The 18,397-nt window shown below is 35.4% G+C and overlaps 1 protein-coding gene across 4 annotated transcripts in view; it reads right to left on the bottom strand.

The window, feature by feature from the left end:
* CAMSAP1 (calmodulin regulated spectrin associated protein 1) overlaps positions 1–18,397 on the bottom strand; it is a 119,097-nt gene that overhangs the window by 28,309 nt on the left and 72,391 nt on the right. For 3 of the 4 annotated variants that reach the window (XM_036749580.1, XM_036749579.1, XM_036749582.1), the window contains exons 3-6: positions 4,841–5,103; positions 3,666–3,827; positions 3,097–3,177; positions 1,001–1,033 (exon numbers count right to left, since the gene is read on the bottom strand). In XM_036749580.1, the coding sequence (XP_036605475.1) occupies positions 1,001–1,033; positions 3,097–3,177; positions 3,666–3,827; positions 4,841–5,103 (539 nt within the window). The remainder of the gene's footprint in view (positions 1–1,000; positions 1,034–3,096; positions 3,178–3,665; positions 3,828–4,840; positions 5,104–18,397) is intronic. The other variant, XM_036749581.1, reaches the window with a different exon arrangement.

Below are 18,397 nucleotides of genomic sequence, written 5' to 3'. Positions count from 1 at the left end.
TCAAAGGGCAGAACTAGGAACAATGGGCAGTGGTATCAAGAGAGGTAGATTTAGGCATGGCATAAGGAAAAATTTCCTAACAAAGCTATGCAAAAGGAGAATAGGATGCCTCAAGTGGTAGTAAAAGTGGCTTCCTCCTCACTTGAGATCAAAGGATAGACAGATCTGTTCTGATACGGGAGATTCCTTCCAACTCCATTATTCTGGGAACTTAGTCATCTTTTTAAGCCTCACTGTGTTTTACATACGGAGTACATTCAATAATTGTTTTTTGAATAAATTTTCTCACAAAGGTATCATAAATGATTGCTAGGTATTTCTAGCTTTTTGGCAGAGGTGAATCTGTGGCTATCAAGTCTTACAGACAAATGATGGTAAAGCTAAAACACAATCAAAGGATACATTAGAAGGATTTTAAAGGTGAAAAAAACCCACTTCTCTATAGTCAATTAACAATGACTACTTTAATACCCATTATTTTTAAAGAATGCCATTTCTGTAACTGGGTAATCTATTCACTCACATACAAGTGAGTGAACTCCAAAGTGGAAAACAATATGGAAGATAATAAAAAAAACATCTGCCAACTATAAAGCAGAAAAATTCATGTAGTATGGTATCATACTCTTCAATTTACGGCTTAGGAAAATACCTTCCATGTACTGTCTGAAAAAAGTATGCATTCCTTCAATTTTCAGCTGACTGTTTAGCCTATTACCATGATGTTACTGAAAGTGCTCATAAAAATAAACACTTAAAAATAACTTAAGAAACATAAAACTCAGCATTCTCAAATGAAATATAACTTGTAACTATAAAATTATTTTATGCAGTAGACATTCACATTACAGAAACTTAATTTTATTTTAAAGCAGATTATGAACAAGTAAACAAATTTGTCATAGGTTTTACTGTTAAGTAGTTTTTAATAAAAGCAATCATTTATATTTAAAAGCCATGGAAATCTGCATGGTGACTGGTGTAAACGTAGTTCACTTACAGGTACTAATTTCCAATACCATTTGGAAGGAGACTGCTCAGGAAGCAAGGAAAGGAAGGTAGGAAAGGAAAGGAACATCAGCAGATCAAGAAATGATATTTGAATGCACTTAAGCAAGGCACACTTTGTATATAATACTAGTAAGACAAGATAGTTAAGTTTTTGGTTAAATGACTACTACAAGTTGAAAGTAATATTAGAAAATTTCAGTTTAAAATATAATAGTTTAAAAGAAAAACTTTAAGCCTTAGTGCCCCTTTGCAAATCCAATAATAATTAATATGATGCATACTTGCTATTTTATCGTAGCAGTTTTTAAAAGCATTCATACCTAAAACAAAAAGCCAATTCTAGATGCATTTTTAATCTTGGTCTTTTATTTTTGTTTATATGCATTTTTTTTAGCTTGAGCTGTTTTTAAATACAAGAGAAAATGAGGCACATTCCCATTTTAAGTACATTACATTCTCTAATGATGAAAGTGCAGAAGTGCATTATAACCAATATATTTACACAGATTAGGGAAGGAAGAGGAGGGAACAAAGGGTAGGGTCATATACAGTATTATTCAGTTCAGTAGAACTCCCTTACTCTTTGAACCTCCTCCCTCCACACCCATGCCTAATTTTTATATGAAACAGACATGCTCTAATAAAGAGGGAAACAAGTCAAACACGTCCATTTCCCTCTAAGTCATCTCAGAATTCTGAACTCACACATACTCTTTCTCCCATCTTGCCCTCCATAGTATTCTACATTATGCTTCCACCTTTCTGTGGAGTCATCTCCCTCACATCCAAAATAACCTGCCCACTTCTGATGACTCCCCCTCCAAGATATCTCTCATTCATGCTCTTCTATCTACTGCCACTATAACCACCCCAGTCATAGCCTTTATCTCTTCTAACCTAAACTACATATGATAAAGACCATTATAACTAGTATTCCACCCTCCATATCTAATCTATCCTCCATACTGTTAGTCACATAATTTTCCTAATTCCTAAACGCTTTGATCATACCACTCCTTACTCACAAACTTTCAATGATTCTCCACAGTCTACTGACTAAAAGTTAAGCTCCTAATTCTAACATTCAGGGTCCTTTCATTTCTGGCTGAGGCTCTAGGTAGCGCAATGGATATAAAGCTGGGCCTAGAGTCAGGAAGACCCAAGTTCAAATTCAGCCTCAGACAATTGCTAGCTGTGTGATTCTGGGCAAGTCATTTAAGCTATATTTGCCTTAATCCACTGGAGAAGGAAACAGCAAATCTCTCTAGTATCTTTGCCAAGAAACCCCCATGGACAGTATGGTCCACGGGGTCACAAAGAGTTGGACACAACTGAACTATTGAACAACAAATTTCTGTCTTCAATCCACTTTCCTTATTTTTCACTACTCCATGTTCTAGCAAAACTATTCTCCATTCCTTGCTCTCATATTGCTCTTTCCCATCTCCATGCCTTTGCTTCGTTGTCCCTATATATAGAATGTACTTCCTCCCTCAATATACTCTTGTCTCTCCTGACCATCCATTCTCCTATGTCCTGAAATCCCCATTAAACTCAGGTACTATGTCCTCCATAAGACTTGCCTGATACACATCACACACATCACACACACACACACACACACACACACACACACACACACCCAAGAGAGGAATCTGCATCACATCACACACACACACACACACACACACACACACACACACACACACCCAAGAGAGGAATCTGCATCCTCTAGTTTGTCATAATAATCTACTTGACTTCTCGGCATTTACTCCAATCTTTCTTTTATCAGTTACTTGTATAGGTGTCTCTTCCCCCTAAAAGGATGTAAGCAAAGACAGAATTTATATCGTACCTACCTTTTTACCTCCAATTTACTGCACATAACGAACACTTAGTAATTCTTTATGAATTTATGTGAATTCAATAATTTCACCAGCTTAAATTTAGTGAGCTGAGGCAAATGGTAAACAAGTAGCTACTATCACAAAGATGAAAGGTTTCCATTTGGGGCTGAATTAAATTGTATTTGACCATGATTCCAAACCAAAAAGTTTCCAGGAGTTAAATATAACCTTTTATTACCTTTTGGTGAGCTGGGCTCTCTAATAGCTGCTGCTTTAGTTTTACCTCTTTCTCTGTTATCTCCCTCATTTTCAAGTTCACCTAAAATAGTGAAAGAAAAAAAATATATAATATGCAAATACCTTCAGATGCTATAATCGATATCTTGTTTACCCACCCAGAGATATCTAGAATTTAACATTTCATTTATTCTTAATAGACAGCTCTTAAACCCACGTACTATTATTAAATGATTTTACAAATAGTCATGGGTATCATTAAGAGTGGGTGACATTTTCCTTTTGAAGTTGAAAAGCAATTTTTTTCTCCTTTAATATAATGTAATAATTTCTATATGTACATTTATATAGCAATAGGTAAATTAATGCTACTAATTCTAAGGTATATGTAGTTACAGGTCAGGTTGTCAGGATAAAGTTATTTTTCTTCCTCCCCCACAAGGGAGAACACAGTTCCAGTTCTCTATCTGAATAGTTTAAACAAACATTATTTACCCTAACAACAGGCCCATAATTGATTCAGGATATTTGAATGACCTAGAGACACTGCAATGTCTTCAAAGTACTGACCTTGTTAATCCAGAAAACCATTGCATCCTCCAGATCATATGGAAGCTCTTTTGAGGCACTGAATGTAGAAAAGCGTTTGACACTGGCAACTACTTTTTCAATGCTGATCATTTCTATAGTGTAGGCCGTCATTAAAGCATCAATCATAGCCATATGCGAACTCTAGGGAATAGATATGTAAAGCAGGTAGTCACAATCTCATTCAAAACTACACATCTCTCACCGTGTTCCCAATTAGTACTTTCTCAAATTCCTAATTGTGGCAAAGAATTTGACTCTTTCTACTTACAAATACCATGCTGATATTTCCTCGATTCCAGTTTTATTTGAAATTTAGGCCATGGGCTTATTACAAATAAACAAATGGTAGGTACACTCATGTGGGAGATAGTGTATATAATGAACACGCTAACCTTTTCTTAAATGTCATGCACATTTACAAAATACCAGTGAGCAAATGCAATCATTCACAGTATTTGTGGACAAGAACATCACCAATATAGTCAACGTAAAATACATCCAACTGGAGTCTAGCATTATCACATAAATCATATGATTACTTTTGCTGAACATGAAGGGAAAGTAGCATTGGATTAGTATAATCACTTGTTTTAGAACAAAAATACTTTAAAAAGACATCCATTCGACAAACTGGTAGACAATGAAGACACAACATTTCTAAGATGCTTGCCTCAAAAATGTTTGATTTATGTGCCTAAATTAAGTCATATCTTTCTTGAACTTTCTTACACAGCATTCACCAAGATAAAAATAGCTTAAAACACGGCCTTTTTTCATAATGTAAAAATAAGTACCCAAATTTTAAGAAATTTTAAACTTACTAAAAAACCTTTTTTGTGAAAATCCAATTTTCTAATATCTTATTTAATACTTATATAATGTTTACATTACATTTTACTTGAATTTTGGAAGTTGCTGATGAGCTGCTGACTTAACTAAATTACTTTTTATTCACTTAGCCAAAACATGCAGAGGCAGTTGCACAATGCAGGTATGCGATGTAAAAGTCAATCCTGTTTCAAGAGATCAAAATATTAAAGAGAAAAATTCAGTGCATTTCAATTCACATCACCACAGCCCAAGGGAATATTATCCCCTAAAAAACACACAACAGCCTAAGTTTAAAAAATGTTTTAAATCCTGCTAGTACTCACCATTTTTATAGGTGCACAACTAAGGTCAGATTCAGTCACTGGTGTGTCATCACTCTCTATTACATAAATTCCTTTCCGAGATAAAGCCTGAACAACAGACTGATGTCCCTTTAATGCTGCTACCTGGTCACCTTTCAAAATGAGGCTACAGACCCGACAATATAACTCACTGGACAGCAAAAGTTTGATAACAGGTGGTTTAATATGTTCCTGTTCATACTGGTCTATGTAAAACGGGTCTTTTAGATCTTCTGGGATATTATCTGAAACAAGGAAAATAATAAAAAGGTAAATGAATTTATACAATAAACAAATAAGAAAACTCTCATGGACCTTTAAAACAATGATATAAGGGCAAGTATCAGTTACATGACTATAATCAACCATGGAATTACAGTTAACTAACTAATAACATAAAATATAATGGTTTTTAAATTATTTTCATATATAAGATTTCAGTAATATATAATGTACATTATTTTAAGAAAAATACCAATGCTAATAAAGTTAATATTTTCACTAATGCTTTAAAAATATTTGTCTAAATTGTTAAATATCATTACTGAAAAAAATGCAGAAAAAGCACTAGCAAGACAGTGAAAAGTAAATGGCTCTCAGCATAATTTCCCCCACAAGTTCTCTACCCATCCTTACATTTCCCCCTTAACTCATTCCCACTGGCCAAATCACCACTACCACCAGGAAGGCCTTCCCACCTTGTCTTTAACCTTTAGCCAAGCTGCCTAACTGATCATAGGGCTTAAAGTAGACAGGAGACAACTCCAATCCCCCGGTAAGATGGAGGGCTACCAGGCTTTACCATTGGTGCTGCCTCTATGCCCTACACTCTCATACACTGTCATATTAACTAGCTGTTGTTCTTCAGTCTCGAAGAAGACCAAAATTACATCACTATGTAAAGTCAAATTACACTGTGTCCAACTGTGGCTGATCAGACCAATACGAGCTCAAGAGGTTCTACCACAGGTAGGGCACAAATAGTCTATGTGAACATTTAGGATGGATTCTCTAAATTTGTGCATCTCATGTCTCTTTTGAGCTATTCAATTCTGCTTTGCTCAGAGAACATAATGCCTTCTTTGATGTGGGTATGCCATGCTGGGAGGTCCTATGCCGGTCCCTCCCATGTCACACAATCAATTCCAAAATTCTTCAGAGAGACCTCTAGAGTGTCCTTGTATCACTTCTTCTGCCCACCATGTGAGGGCTTGCCTTGTGTGAGTTCTCTGTAAAATAAATCTTTTAGGAAAGTACCTTTGGCATTCAAACAAAGTGGCTAGCCCACTGGAGTCGTGTTCTCTGCAGTAGAGTTTGAATGCTTGGCAGTTCAGTTCAAGAAAGGACCTCAGTGTCCAAGGTGATCTTCAGAATCTTCCTAAGACAATTCAAAAGGAAGTGATTCCGTTTTCTGGTATGGCACTGGTATACTCTCCAGGTTTCACAGGCATACAACAAGGAGGTCAGTATAATGGCTCTGTAGACCTTCAATTTGACAATCAGTTTAATACCTCTTCTCTCCCACACTTTCCTTTGGAGCCTCCCAAACACTGAGCTAGCTCTGTCAACGTATGTGTCAACCTCATTATCCACGTGTACATCCCTAGAAATGTAAGTGAATCTATCTACTGTATTCAAAACTTCTCCATTTGCTATAACTAATGGTTGCACATATGGATGGCGTGGTGCTAGCGTGTGGAACACCTGTGTTTTCTTGGTATTAGGCCAAAATTTGCACAAGCAGCAGAGAATCGATCCATAATTTGTTCCATCTCAGCTTCAGAGGCTGCACTGAGTGTACAATCATCTGCAAACAAAAAAATCATGCACCAACTCTCCTTCCATTTTAGTCTTGGCTTGTAACCTTTTCAAGTTAAATAATTTACCACTAGTGCAGTAGCTGACATTGATGCTGTATTTATATCCCCACTGAAAGTGTCTGACAACATTGCTGAAAACATCATGCTAAAAAGCACTGGAGCAAGCACACAGCCTTATTTCACTCCACTGGTAACTGGGAAAGCACAAGAGCATTGTCCATTTTCCAGAACACAGGCAAGCATGCAGTCATGAAATTGATACTGATGAATTTGTCTAGGCAACCATATTAACTACTTATGTAACCAAAGAATTTCTGGGCTTTGCAACCCACCCAATCACTAGCTCTCAGGATTTTCAAACCTTTCCATTCATTCTGCAGCTAAACTTAAGATGATCTCTGCCAAATAGAGTGAGTCACTTGTGAAAAGAGAGTGTCTCAATTTTTCTATTTGTAATCACAGCACTCAGCACATTGCACATAGCTTGGCACAAAGTAAGAAGTTAACAAAAAAAGGGAGCGGCATATATAGTGATCAGAATTGCACCAAGACAAGGTGGTTGCAGAGTGGACAGAGTGCCTGGCCTGAAGTTCATAAGACTTATCTATATGAGTCCAAATCTGGTCTCAAATACTTACCAGTTGTATGATCCAGGGCAAGTCACTTAACCCTGATAGCCTCAATTCCTCATCTATAAAATGAGCTAGAGAAGGAAATGGCAAACCACTCCAATATCTTTACCAAGAAAACCCCAAAAGGGGTCACAAAGAGTCAGACACGATTGAAATGACTGAACAACTGAAAAACAAAAAGTGAATGAAAATCATCTCCACTCAATGCAAAACCTTGTAAAATAAGAGTAGAGGGTTGAAGTCCCATTCCGGGTTTTACACTCAGTGGGAACAACTCAATAGGTGTATATTTTAGAGGTACAGTGACCTCTATCCTCTCCATTCTTTTTAGTGACCCATTTTAACATCCCTTTAACAAGAGAGAGCTGAACTTTAAAAGTCCCTCCATGGGGAAAAAAAAATAGCTATTTATTTGGGGTGGAACCTGTAAAATAGAATCAGATAGTGCTCAGCACAGTGCCTGCCATATAGTAAGCACTTAATAAATGCTCTATTATTTATCCATCTACCTGAGTAATTACTTCCAAAGAAACCAGAAATAAAGTGAGCATCTGACAAGCGAATATTTCAAATAAGACAAAACACAAGATAAATGAATACAATTAACAAGAAAAACACTAAACAACGAAATCAATAATCTCATGTTTCTGGTGCAAGATTATTTAAAAAAAAATTTTCAAAATGTTCTCTCCAAAGAGAGAACAAAAAGAGCTTCATCTGGAGACAAAAGATTCCAAGGAACCAAAAGATTAAAAGAGTTGTAAAACGGATTAGGCAAAGGAAAAGAGGAAAAACCAAATATTCCAAGAACTTTAAAATCCCTGTTCCCTCGTAAAAAAAAAAAAAATTCAAATGGGAGAAGAGGAGAAGTAAAAGCTCTATAAGGGTAAAGTTTTAAGTCATTCAAAAAAAACTTGGCAAATTCCCAAAGACAATCCAGCCCACTTTTCTACTACTCAATTTTGGCCCCAGCTCATTGTACATTTGCAGTGTTTGTCCAAATATGTTAGACAAGATCTACAAGTTGTCCATTTACCCACTACCATACTAGAGACAATATTCCATGAGCACTCTTCACCTACTTAAGATTTTCCTGTGTGATTATTTAGATCAAGTTCTTAAATGATTATGGATCTCATCAAAGCAGCTCTGTAATGTGCTGGAGCTTGACAATCATACAATGTCTTTTACAAAGAAGAACATCTGAAGAATTCTTCTCTGACTTGGGGTTTATACTAGATTCCCTTCACAAACAATGGTGAAAATCTTTGTATGCCTCACTTGGCATTAATAATCAGAGCACTATCTCTGATTATCAAGGTTGGCTCTACTGTCATATCTTTCAAGGAATCTTATACAATTTTGATATATAAATGTGAAACACCTCATTTCTGTTAACCTAAGAAATAAAAGATTAAATGGAAGAAACAAACCTAATTATTAGGTTTAAATGTAAATGGGTTAGATTATCCAAAAAAAGAAAGTAACTAGTAAAAAAAATGTGTTGTATGCAAGAAACATTTATAAAATAAAGATACAAAATGAAAAGAGGAACTAGAACAAAATTCACCAAAATTCAATTGTTTCAGGGAATTCCAAAAATAAAAAAGGAGTTACAATCATATTTCACATGAGGCAAAAATAAAAATTCACAAAGTCAAGAGAGACAAAAAGAAAATTATATATTACATTTTTAGGGCAGCTAGGTGGTCCAGTGCATAGCCTGCTCAACCTAGAGTTAGGAAGACTGTTCTTCCTGAGTTCAAATCTGGCCTCAGACACTTACTAATTGTGTGACCCTAGACAAATTACGTAACTGTTTTCCTCAATTCCTGACCCATGAAATGAGCTGAAGAAGGAAACACCAAACCATTCCAGTATCTCTGCCAAGAAAACCCCAAACTGGGTCAAAGAGTCAGACACGATTGAAACAACTAAATAACACCATATTACATTTTAAAACTAAATTATAGCCAATGAGTATTGCTGTTAAATATATGCATTAAAAATACAGATCTAAATCCATAAAGACAAAGGTTGCTGAAAAAAAATCTAGAAATGCATATATAAAATATATAGAATATACTATATGGAAATTCATTTTCTACATAAGGAAATTGAGGCTCTGAAAGATTACTAACATGGGACATTGCAAATATTGAAAGATGTATTACATCTTTCAATAAATACATTAAAGCTATAACAGTAACCTCAATCTAAAATTTCCTTTAACATGGAATTACATCTACAAATAAGAATTTTCCTCACTAAAGTAAAATCTTAAGAAACAATTCATTCTTTGCCTATTTCCCAAGACTGTGTACTTAGCAGTATTATTTCTGTATAGTCTTCTGTGCCTTACTTTCACTGAAATATCATTATAACTCATGACATTATGCTAAATGAACACATATCTTTTGTTTTAATAACTTTTGGGTTATACCCCAAATTGTCATCACTTCTGTTGTCCATTTATGAAATAAATTACCTTTCAAGCTAGTGGGAGGGGGGGGAGAGAACCAAATATCCAGACACGTAGCAGTACAAGCAAATTGGTCTCGAAAGTGGTGTTAGCATTTTAAGTGCACCAAGAGCCTACAAAGAGGAAAACTTTTTCCATCTTGTCTATCTCCAATGATAGGTCTAGATTTTTATAGGACTAGGAGTCAATTCTGACTACCTTTATGAGCAATGCCTTCATGAAAAAAAAAATGTGGATTTAATACTGTGGAGTCATTAATAATATTACCTAAAGAATAAAGTAGTATACAGTTTACCATTCAAATATAAAGCACCAAAAGAGGTGAAACCCTTTAAAATCACTGATGATGATGACAACAATGACATAGCATTTAAGAATTACAAAATGCTCTCCTCACAACAATCATTTTATCATTATTCACATTTTATAGATAAGGAAATTGGGTTAATGGTTGAATATTTTTCCTATCATCACATAGATAATAAGTATCCAAAATGGGACAAGAAAAAGGAAAAGGACCCAAAAATATTTATAGCAGCATTTCTTTTGTAGTGACAAAGAACTGGAAACTGAGAAGATGCTCATCAATTGGGGTTAAATAAGTTAAGTTATATGAATACAATGGAATACTTTTGAGCTGTAAGAAATGATGAAGGGGATGGTTCCAGAAAAACCTGGGAAGAACTGCATCAACTGATGCAAAGTGAAGTATACAGAATTAGGAGACTACTTTCTACAGTAACAGTAATATTGTAAAGATATTCAACTTTGAATGACTTAGTAATTCTCATCAACAATCACCAACCACAATTCCAAAGGACTCATGATTAAATATTCTATCCACATCTATATAGAGAACCAACGGATTCTGGAGTGCAGATTAGAGAATATTTGCTTCTCATTCTTTAATTTTCTTTTTTTGGCAGGGGGGTGACAATGCGGAAACTTGTATTGCATGACTGCACATATCTGCAAAGGATTTGGGGGTTTTTGCCTTCTCAATAGGTGGTGGAGGGGCATAAGGAAATAAAGAATTCAGAGCTGAAAATAAAACTGAATTTCAAAAAAACAAACAAAACTGAAGTGGTTTTTCAAACCCTGATCTTCTAACTACAAAATCCAGCACTTCACCTACTATGTCAGACTAATGGACATGGCAATCCACTTAGATTTCCAAGAGATTTCTAATGAATATACCACTTAATTTTCAAGAGTATTCTTCATTTAAATCAAACCAACATATTTGTAATTTAAGCTCATTTCTTCCTGTCCTCAACTGAGTTGAAAAGTTGATTTTTAAAAAATCATTATCTTTTGAGAAATAATGAAATAAGTGAATTTGGAAAGTTTAGAAAGAGTTAAAGTACTTCTTCATCTTTTGTACAGGCAAAATAACCCTGCCTCTGATTTCTTTACATGTCCCCTAACTTCTACACATCAAGGACTTCTGATTTCATTTGTAGGGTAATTCCCTTCACCATCACAGATGCACCTATAATGTTGTTGTTGTTCAATCATTTCAACTGTGTCCAATTCTTCAAGACTCCATTTAGGGTTTTCTTGGCAAAAATAATGGAGTGACTTGCCATTTCCTTCTCCAGCTCATTTTACAGATGAGGAACTGAGGCAAAAAGGGTAAAGTGACTCTCCCAGGAACTTGAGAGTAAACTGCCTCATGCTCAAAGAAGTGATTTGCCCATGGTTACAATGTAAAAAGCAAGATGTGACCCAAGGTCTTCCTAATTCCAACAGCACTCCTTTCCATTATACCAGGGTTGTCCAACCTTAGGTTTTTATTGAAATAGTAGACAATATATTTTGATTTGCCATTTTAGTGAGAGCTCTGTGGTAGCTCAGCTTCGTTTACTTAAGCATTTATGTAAATTTTTATGTTTGTAGGCGAGCCACACTTTGGACAGCCCTGCACTATACCATGCAGCCTCTCTAACCTATGAGACTATTTCCTTAGCCTATGAAGCCTATTTTCTAAGCTTTGAAACATTACCATGATTTGACTCTATTGTTTCTTCGAGTTCTCCACAAATCCCCAAATAAAGTATATAGCAAGTAGTTAGCAAGGCATTGGTTACTGATTTAAAATCTCTAGTGAGAGAAACCCACTAAATCCCAAAGAAGCGAATTCCACTTTTAGATAGCTCTGTCTAAGTTACTATGTCCCCATCCCTAGTGCTACTACTGGTCTTCAAGCTAAAAATCAACAATTCCTTCAACTAATCCTTTCATGTCTTGTTCTTGCCACCCATCACCATCCTTCCCACTCACACTCTGGCTTGTTACTGTCCTGTCTAACATATGGCACCTAGGACCAACACGATGCTACAGATATAGTCTGACCATGATAGAGTACAAATGCATTATCATGTGCCTAATCCTGGACAAAATATTTTTCTTAGTGCTGCCTAAAATTGCAAAAGACTTTTTGGCTGCCATATGACACCGTTGGTTCATATTAAGTTTATAAGCTACTAAAAATCCCAGATCATTTTCAGATAGTGCTAATAAACCACATATCTCCCATTTTGTATTTATGAAGATTTTTTTAACCAAAGTGTAAACCTTTACATTTATCCCTATTAAGTTAAATCTTATTAGAATTGGCCCTATTAAATCTATTGCGATCTTTTTATAGTCTATCATTTAATATGATGGTGTGGTGTCATGGAAAAAAGCTAGCCCTGGAGACAGTAAAAACTTAGGTGCAAGTCCTGCCTCTGAAACACAATGGTTTTACTTCTCAGTATTCTAGGCAAATCCGAAGGCTTTAACTTTCTGAGAAGGTATGCATACCTTCTTCCCTTGGTAGAGGGAACTTCCTCATCTGGAAGTTCTCTATCAATGAAATCACAAGCCCAATCCCTATTTCTATTCATCCAGTGTGTTAGCTACTCCTTCTAACTTTGTTATCTGCTAATAAACATGTCACTTATGCCAGGATCTATTAATTAGTTTAAATGTCAAAACCTAACATTGATCCCTTGGGTATTTTTATGAAACTAAAAAAGGTGCTGCTATGATTATTTTTTCAAAGGTATGAGCTTTCATCCTATCATTAACTCCCAATGTACAAACAACACTTTTCTAGCATAGTTTCACAATGTCAGAATGGTCAGATCAATTCAGTTCCATTATAAGCATATTAAAGTGTTTCTCTCTCCCACTGAACCTCCAGTATTTATTATATGCCAGCTGATGAATGCTGAGGCAATACTTCCATCAGTGATTTGAGGTTTTTTTTTTTTTTACATGACCATTATCATTCACATTTTTTCTTTGGAAGACTGCTCATATCCTACATATTTTGATTGTCAGGCTTTTATTACAGCTGTTTGATTCAAACATTTTTCTTCTGATAGTTTCTTTTTTTATTCTAGCATCACTGATTTTATTTGTGCAATATATTCAATATGCTCAAAAGGATCTATGATCTATTGCTGTGAAGTGCAGATCCCAAACCATCCCTGAAAACTCATCTTGTATGACTCTTGTTCATGTTCACCCATAAGGTCATTAGATGCTGAAGGATTTCCTCAGTTTCTTCTGACATCACAAGGGTAATGAAGCACTCTGGATGTCCATGTATCATCATCACAGGACCAACTCATCATTTCTGCCTATCATAATCACTTGATGACATCTTTTACTCATATTCTTCTTTGAAGGTGAATACATGTTATAGCCCACTAACACATCAAAGTACCATTCAATTGTTCTGTGTTTTCAAATTTTTAATCCTTCAGAATCTGTTGCATTCCATGCAATACCAAAAATGTTAAAAAGAAGGGCCTCTACTTTGAGAAGTTTGGGATCATTAAAGAAGCTCTGCATTTTTTCCTTTTTCCATTTAATAGTATTTTTTTCCAATTGCATGTAAAGATAGTTTTCAGCATTCACTTTTATAAGATTTTGAGTTCCAAAATTTTTTTCTTCCTCCTCCCCAAGACAGCAAACAATCTGATATAGGCTATACATGTACAATCATATTGAACCTATTTCCACATTAATCATGTTGTAAAAGAAGTATCAGAACAAAAGGGGAAAACCTCAAAAAATAAAAAACAAAAAAAAGAGAAAAGAGTATCCTTCAATCTGCATTCAGAATCCATAGTTCTTTCTCTGCATGTGGCTAATAGCATTTTCCATCATGAGTCTTTTGGAACTGTCTTAGATCACTGTATTGCTGAGAAGAGCTAACTCTATCAAAGTTGATCATTATACAATGTTGCTGTTACTGTGTACAATGTTCTCCTGGTTCTGCTCGCTTTACTCAGCATCAATTCATATAAGTCTTCCCAGGTTTTTCTGAAATCTGCCTGCTCATTATTTCTTATAGCACAATGGTATTCCATTACATTCATATGCCACAACTTGTTCAGCCACTCCCCAACTGATGGGTATCCCTCAATTTCCAATTCTTTGCCACCACAAAGAAAGCTGCTATAAATATTTTTGTACATGTGGGTCCTTTTCCATTTTTTATGACCTCTTTACGATACAAACCTAGAAGTGGTACTGCTGGATCAAAAGGTATGCACAGTTTTATTATAGCCCTTTGGGCATAGTTTCAAATTGTTCTCCAGATCTGCAATTTCTTGAAGGTAATCTAGTCTGCTTTCCTCCTGTTCAACTCTGAATCCAATTCATTATACCTCTGAATCATCTGGCCCAAACAGACATATTAATGAATAAGCATAATTTTGTTCATTGTAAAAATTTTATATAAGTAGAATTCTCTATTTCATCTTTTTTGGTAATAATATCTATCCCCTGTAAGGTTCTTAATTTTCCCTTACCTATAATTGTGAAAAGGTACTTCTTTCCATTTTCCTCTGTTTTTATAGTTTTGCCTTTTATACTTAAATGACATTAACTGAAATTGATCATGACACATGACGAAGATGTTGGTTTAAACCTATTTTCAGCCTAACTACTTCCCAATTTTCTTAACAGTTCTTGCTGAGGAGGTTGCTATCTTCCAGTAGTTTCTGTTCTTGATTTTACTGAATTCTAGGCAACGTTCATTGTCTTCTAGGTTTTGTTATCTATTCCTTTCCACTAATCCTCTTTTGCATTTTTTAACCAGAACCAAATAGTTTTATTATTAATACTTCATAGTATAATTTTGAATCTCATAGCATTAAGCAACTTTAATTCATTTTTTTTTGTATTTCCTCTGAAATTCTTGACCTATTTCTACTAATGAATTTTGTTATTATTTTAACTAGTTCTATGAAGTAGTTGGGTGTTGTCATAAACATGTACATTGATTTAGGTATTATCTTCATTTTGCTGATACTGCCCAATTATAAGTATTAAATATTTTTATTTAGGTTTTTGTTTCCATAAAGGCTGTTATATATTTTCATTTACACAAGTCCTCCTTGAGGGTAAGAACAGTCTACCTTTTTGCTTGTACTTGTATTTCCAAAGCTTAGCACTGTCTGGCACTTGGTAAGCACTTAATAAATACTTGTTAACTGACTGTTTGAAACCTGGGACATCATAATTAGGAAAAGAGTGACAGATCTCAGTGGTTTGGGGAGGAGGGAGGTGTGAAAGTAAAAGAAGTAACAACACAGTTTCCTAGCCAAATGATGCGAGCATCAATTTTCCCTGGAATTTCAGGAAGGCTAGAAAAATGTCTTTGGATAACTCAGGTGAGAAATCAAAAGATTTATAGAACTGATTGTGGCTTTCTCTCTTGGGATTCTAAATATAAATGCTGGGAGAGAGGAAGGGAGCTACACTTACACTCCATCTCCTTCCAGGTCCCCTATGTTGCCTTCCCTTATTAGAATGTAAACTCTTAGGGCAAGAACTATGGTTTGCTTACTTGCATTATTAGTATCTTCAATGCTTAGCATATTGTCTGACATATAAGTACTTAATAAATGCTTTGTCTATCATATTCATCACCTTATTACTTGACAACAATCAATAAAACTATAAAATGGTGTACTGAAATTTTGCAAAAAAACGTCAAACTCAATGGCCCAATAGTCTGCAGAATTCATTCTTTCCTTTTTTCAAAAATTAGAGCATGTACCAAGTCTGCAGAACCTCTCACATTCCCCAAGACCTTCTACATCACAGACGTCAGATCAATAATTACAATTTTAATTCTTCAGTACTCTGTAATATAATCTACTCAGGCCTAATAACAACTCAATGAGGAAAGTCAGATTCTGTCTCCTCATGTATCTTGAGTTTTTACTCCCTATTTTTGTTCTGTTCTCAGTTCAAAGACAATTCCCCTTGGAAAAGAAAACAAGCAAAATAAGAATCTAGCTATTCAGTCTTCTCACCATTGTCTGTTATCACCATCCACCCCCACCCCCAAGGAGGAATCATCATCTATACTTGGATTGTTCTCTTGCCTCCAACATAACTTTAAAAAATTTTTGTTTTGGCCGTGAACATTCATCACCAGACATAGCTTATTCTGAGTTTAGTGCTACTGACACTATTTTTACAGGACTATATTATTCTCTTGTTATTTATCTCTAGCTACTTGCTCTTAGTTTCACATTCTATATAAGTCTTTTCAAAATCTGAGTTTGTTTGTATATCCAACATTAATCTCTTTAGGCAGCACCTCTTTTCCCTCCCCTTGGAATGATTACTGTTGGTGCTTTATTTTATTTCTGAGTGCTTCCTGAGTCAACTTTCCCTTCAAAATACGGATCCTATCTATCCTTTCTTTGAATTTTCTAAATCTCCTCTCTCAAAATCTAGGATAAACATCAAACAATGTCTAGCTTTCAGCTTTGCATGGCAAGTTGTATGATGCAGTAGTAGTATTGCCCCCAAGGTTTCTGTTATTTCTACCTCAACAACCAGTTCCTCCTCTTTGGTAAGAAGTCCAAAATAGCAATTCTCCTTGTTGCTGGATAAAACCACAATCACAGCAAGTCCTAATTTACCAGCTGCTTTGATTTTGGCAGAGGAGTGCCAGCAGAGAGATGCCCAGAAAGCAGAAGACCCCAATCACTACACCATGCCTATATACAAGCCTCAAGATCTTTTTTCCAAACTCCTCATCTAACTTTTTCTATCCATGTAGTACACAGTATACCCACACAACAGTATCACTTCTGTTTCTAAGTCTCTTGATCCTCTCCCAAATTCTCTCTTCCACATTTCAACCATCAGGGTACTAGATTTCCTCAAATAAATATATAGTCACACTATATAAATACCTCTCTCTTTTATCTACTCTAGTCCTTTTGAATAAGGTATACTCCTTCAAACTCAACCTTCAGTCATGAGAGCCATCCTATTAGGTTTCATCAATCCCAATGAAGTTAATTTTGCCCCCTTGGAACAGGGATCTCTAATTCACCCTTTTTATAACTGATACAAATGAATTGTATTATTGGCAGTTCCTTTTCGATATTATCTCACTTAAATTTCTGATCTTCTTTTCTGTTGTTATTTCTTCTCCAGTGCTGTATCTGTTACACAATGTAGTATCAAGCCTATCAATTTACAAAAACCATTCTCTCCCTCCACCTACCTTTTTAATTTAAAGCTTGATTACCTTTGCAATATCCCAAGAAAGTGTTTTTACATGCAGTTGGTTAGGTACAATTCATTCCTGGCCAAGAACTTATCATTCCTGTATTTTAAATCCATGGTCCAGAAATTCAAACTCCATTTTGAGATAACACCTTCAACTCCCAAATCAGTCATTCAGCTCCCAAGTCCACTGTTCTCTTTTGTAATCTCTACCTTCAATAGACAGAAGAAGCATGAAATCACTATCAGTGCTAACATCTTCAGTTTTTTGCCCAAGGCTTCATATTCCCTAAGAATGTTTAATAGGTTCATTCTAATGATATCCTGTTCCTACATGGATGACCCAAAGTGTGTAGTGACTGTCAGTATTAAAGGATTCCTAAAAGCTCCATTAAATTCCAGATATATGTCCCAGGAAAACAGTAGACCTCTCTGTTAAAATCAGGTTCACTAACAGCTGCCTTAGCACTCCTCAGAAACGATTCACCAACCACCACTATTCTTACTTTCTTCCTCTGACCATTACCTTATGACCTCCACCTATGGATTCACTCCACCATTCCTTTGTACACCAGAAGCTGCTTCCTTAAAATGATCCAGCTCTCATCCTTCTACAGGAAGAAACTTATACCATTTATTTAGCTCAGAACTGTTCAGATGTTCAATGGTCATTTTTCTTTCCTTCTTTCTGTAATGTTGTTCTACCATCCAACCTCCTGCCCCTGGTGGGAATTCCCCTATATCTCCTTAAACCTCTGAAGAAATATTTCCCATCTTTAAAGGAATATTTCCTTTTAACTGATAGCCAAGAGACTAGAAATCATTCCTCTAGCTTTTATACTTTCTTATCTAGAATGGAAATCAACTAGAACTCTGCGTATACATAGCCTTTACATGATATTGGCAAAAATATAAACATAATACACTCTCTAAGTCATAGCAAAATTTTCGTTGCCCTTCTGGCATATTTGTTTTAAATAAAGTTCCAAAGTTGTTTGTTTTCTTTTTGACAGCCTCCTTGGCTGACCTAACTTTGAACTAAGTACTCGGAAAAAGTACTAAGATAAGA

The sequence above is a fragment of the Trichosurus vulpecula genome, chromosome 3 (assembly GCF_011100635.1).
Source record: "Trichosurus vulpecula isolate mTriVul1 chromosome 3, mTriVul1.pri, whole genome shotgun sequence".
Taxonomy (NCBI): Eukaryota; Metazoa; Chordata; class Mammalia; order Diprotodontia; family Phalangeridae; genus Trichosurus; species Trichosurus vulpecula.
The sequence above is the reverse complement of the archived record's forward strand: the minus strand, read 5'-3'. Positions and strand labels throughout refer to the sequence as shown.